Source organism: Plecotus auritus, assembly GCF_963455305.1.
Source record: "Plecotus auritus genome assembly, chromosome: 5".
In the NCBI taxonomy this organism is placed as follows: domain Eukaryota; kingdom Metazoa; phylum Chordata; class Mammalia; order Chiroptera; family Vespertilionidae; genus Plecotus; species Plecotus auritus.
The window spans coordinates 169,490,556-169,492,508 of record NC_137776.1 but is presented as its reverse complement, the minus strand read 5'-3'; the positions used below and the strand labels follow the sequence as shown (position 1 = coordinate 169,492,508).

Here is a 1,953-nt window from a genome sequence, read left to right as displayed (position 1 = left end):
TAAGACTAATGAGTGGATTTAATTAGAAAAGGTAGGTGAGGTTCCTAGCCAAGTATCCAAATGTTCACCAAAATGCTCAGCATTATTATGAAATATAGTTTGTGGACTATTCGATCTTGGAGCTATTCTGGCATCAAGTGGCTTTCAATGGCCACCCATTTCTAGACTGTCCTTAGGTTAACATTAGTTGTGGGTTAATGGGACCTGGCAGGTTCACAGGAGGAATGTGATAACACTCCAACAACACCCACTCAGCACTGGAGTCTCACATTACTCTCAGGCAGAAACAACTGACACCACTTTGCAGGCGCTCATCTTCTGTTTCTGCCACAGTGAATTATTATGGTTTGGCTCTGGGCGGGTATATAAATTATCCCTCCATGCTCATCAAGATCTAATCTCATAGAAGTGGGCACTTTGCTTTTCTTGTTTACTGCTGCATTTCATTCCTTAGAAGAGGTCCCAACACAGAATTGATGTTAAAACTAATGGTTAAATAGTGAACCCCCTCTTGCTTCTCTGTGATGAGGTCTTGTTAACTACACCATGTGGATCAATGTTTTCCTGCATCCAGATTGCAACAGAGGGAAGATGTATACATCCACAGGTGTGTGGAATTAATATGAAATTATTTTAAAGTGGTTTTCCTAGAGAATGACAGTATGAGATGTGATGGTCCTGGCCATTCTATCGAGGCTCCTGAGATTCCCACAACTTCTTCATCCCCAGCAGACAGAAGAGCAGCATGAGGCCTGAGAACCAGAGCAGCGTGTCCCAGTTCCTCCTCCTGGGGCTCCCCATCCCACCAGGGCAGCAGGGCATGTTCTTCACCCTGTTCCTGAGCATGTACCTGACCACGGTGCTGGGCAACCTGCTCATCATCCTGCTCATCAGGCTGGACTCTCGCCTGCACACGCCCATGTACTTCTTCCTCAGCCACTTGGCTCTCACTGACGTCTCCTTCTCCTCTGTCACTGTCCCTAAGATGCTCATGAACACCCAGACTTGGCAACAATCCATCTCCTATGTGGGATGCATTTCTCAGTTGTATTTTTTCATACTTTTTGGTTGTCTTGACAACTTCCTTCTGGCTGTGATGGCATATGACAGGTATGTGGCCATCTGTCACCCTTTGCACTATTCCACAATCATGAGTCAGGCACTGTGCACGTTGCTGGTGGCTGGCTCCTGGATGATTACCTGTGTCCATGCTCTTTTTCATACCCTTCTCTTGGTCCGACTGTCCTTCTGTGCTGACAATACCATCACCCACTTCTTCTGTGAGCTCACAGCACTCCTGAAGCTGAGCTGCTCAGACATCTTCCTCAATAATCTGGTCATCTTCACCGAGGGAGGAATGCTTTACTTCCTGCCATTGAGCATTGTTTTGGGCTCATACATCCGTATAGCAACTATCATCCTAAGAGTGCCCTCCGCTAAGAGACTCTCTAAAGCCTTTTCTACCTGTGGCTCCCATCTCTCTGTGGTGTCTTTATACTATGGGACACTTGCTGGTGTTTACTTTCTTTCCTCATCATGGGGTTCCAAGGACATAATTGCTTCTGTCATGTATGCAGTAGTTACCCCCATGCTGAACCCCTTCATCTACAGCCTGAGGAACAGAGATATAAAACACGCCCTAGAGATGTGTATGAACAGAGTTAGCTTTTTAAAGTGGCAATCACTAGATTCTCTTGTTGCAGTCAGGAGCACAGGGAAATAGATATAAAATTATTTATGGCCGACATCTCCATATAACATTAATAGAATATACATTCTGTTGTCATGTACAAGTGTTGTTAATATGTCAACTAGGTCACATTTGGTACTTGGATTGTTAATAATTCATTGTTATTTTTTGCTTGTCCATCGTCTCTTATAAGATACTAGTGGCCCGGTGCACGAAATTCGTGCACATTAAAAGGGGATTAATTAAAGGAAATAATTTAATTA

At 44.2% G+C, this 1,953-nt stretch overlaps 1 protein-coding gene across 1 annotated transcript; it reads left to right on the top strand.

The window, feature by feature from the left end:
• Positions 1-745: 745 nt before the first annotated feature.
• On the top strand, positions 746-1,723 carry LOC308248377 (olfactory receptor 1J4-like; the record flags this gene model as incomplete). Its single annotated transcript, XM_080668331.1, has 1 exon — positions 746-1,723. The coding sequence occupies one exon, from the start codon at positions 746-748 to the stop codon at positions 1,721-1,723; it is 978 nt and encodes a 325-aa protein (XP_080524457.1).
• Between the last annotated feature and the right edge of the window lie 230 nt (positions 1,724-1,953).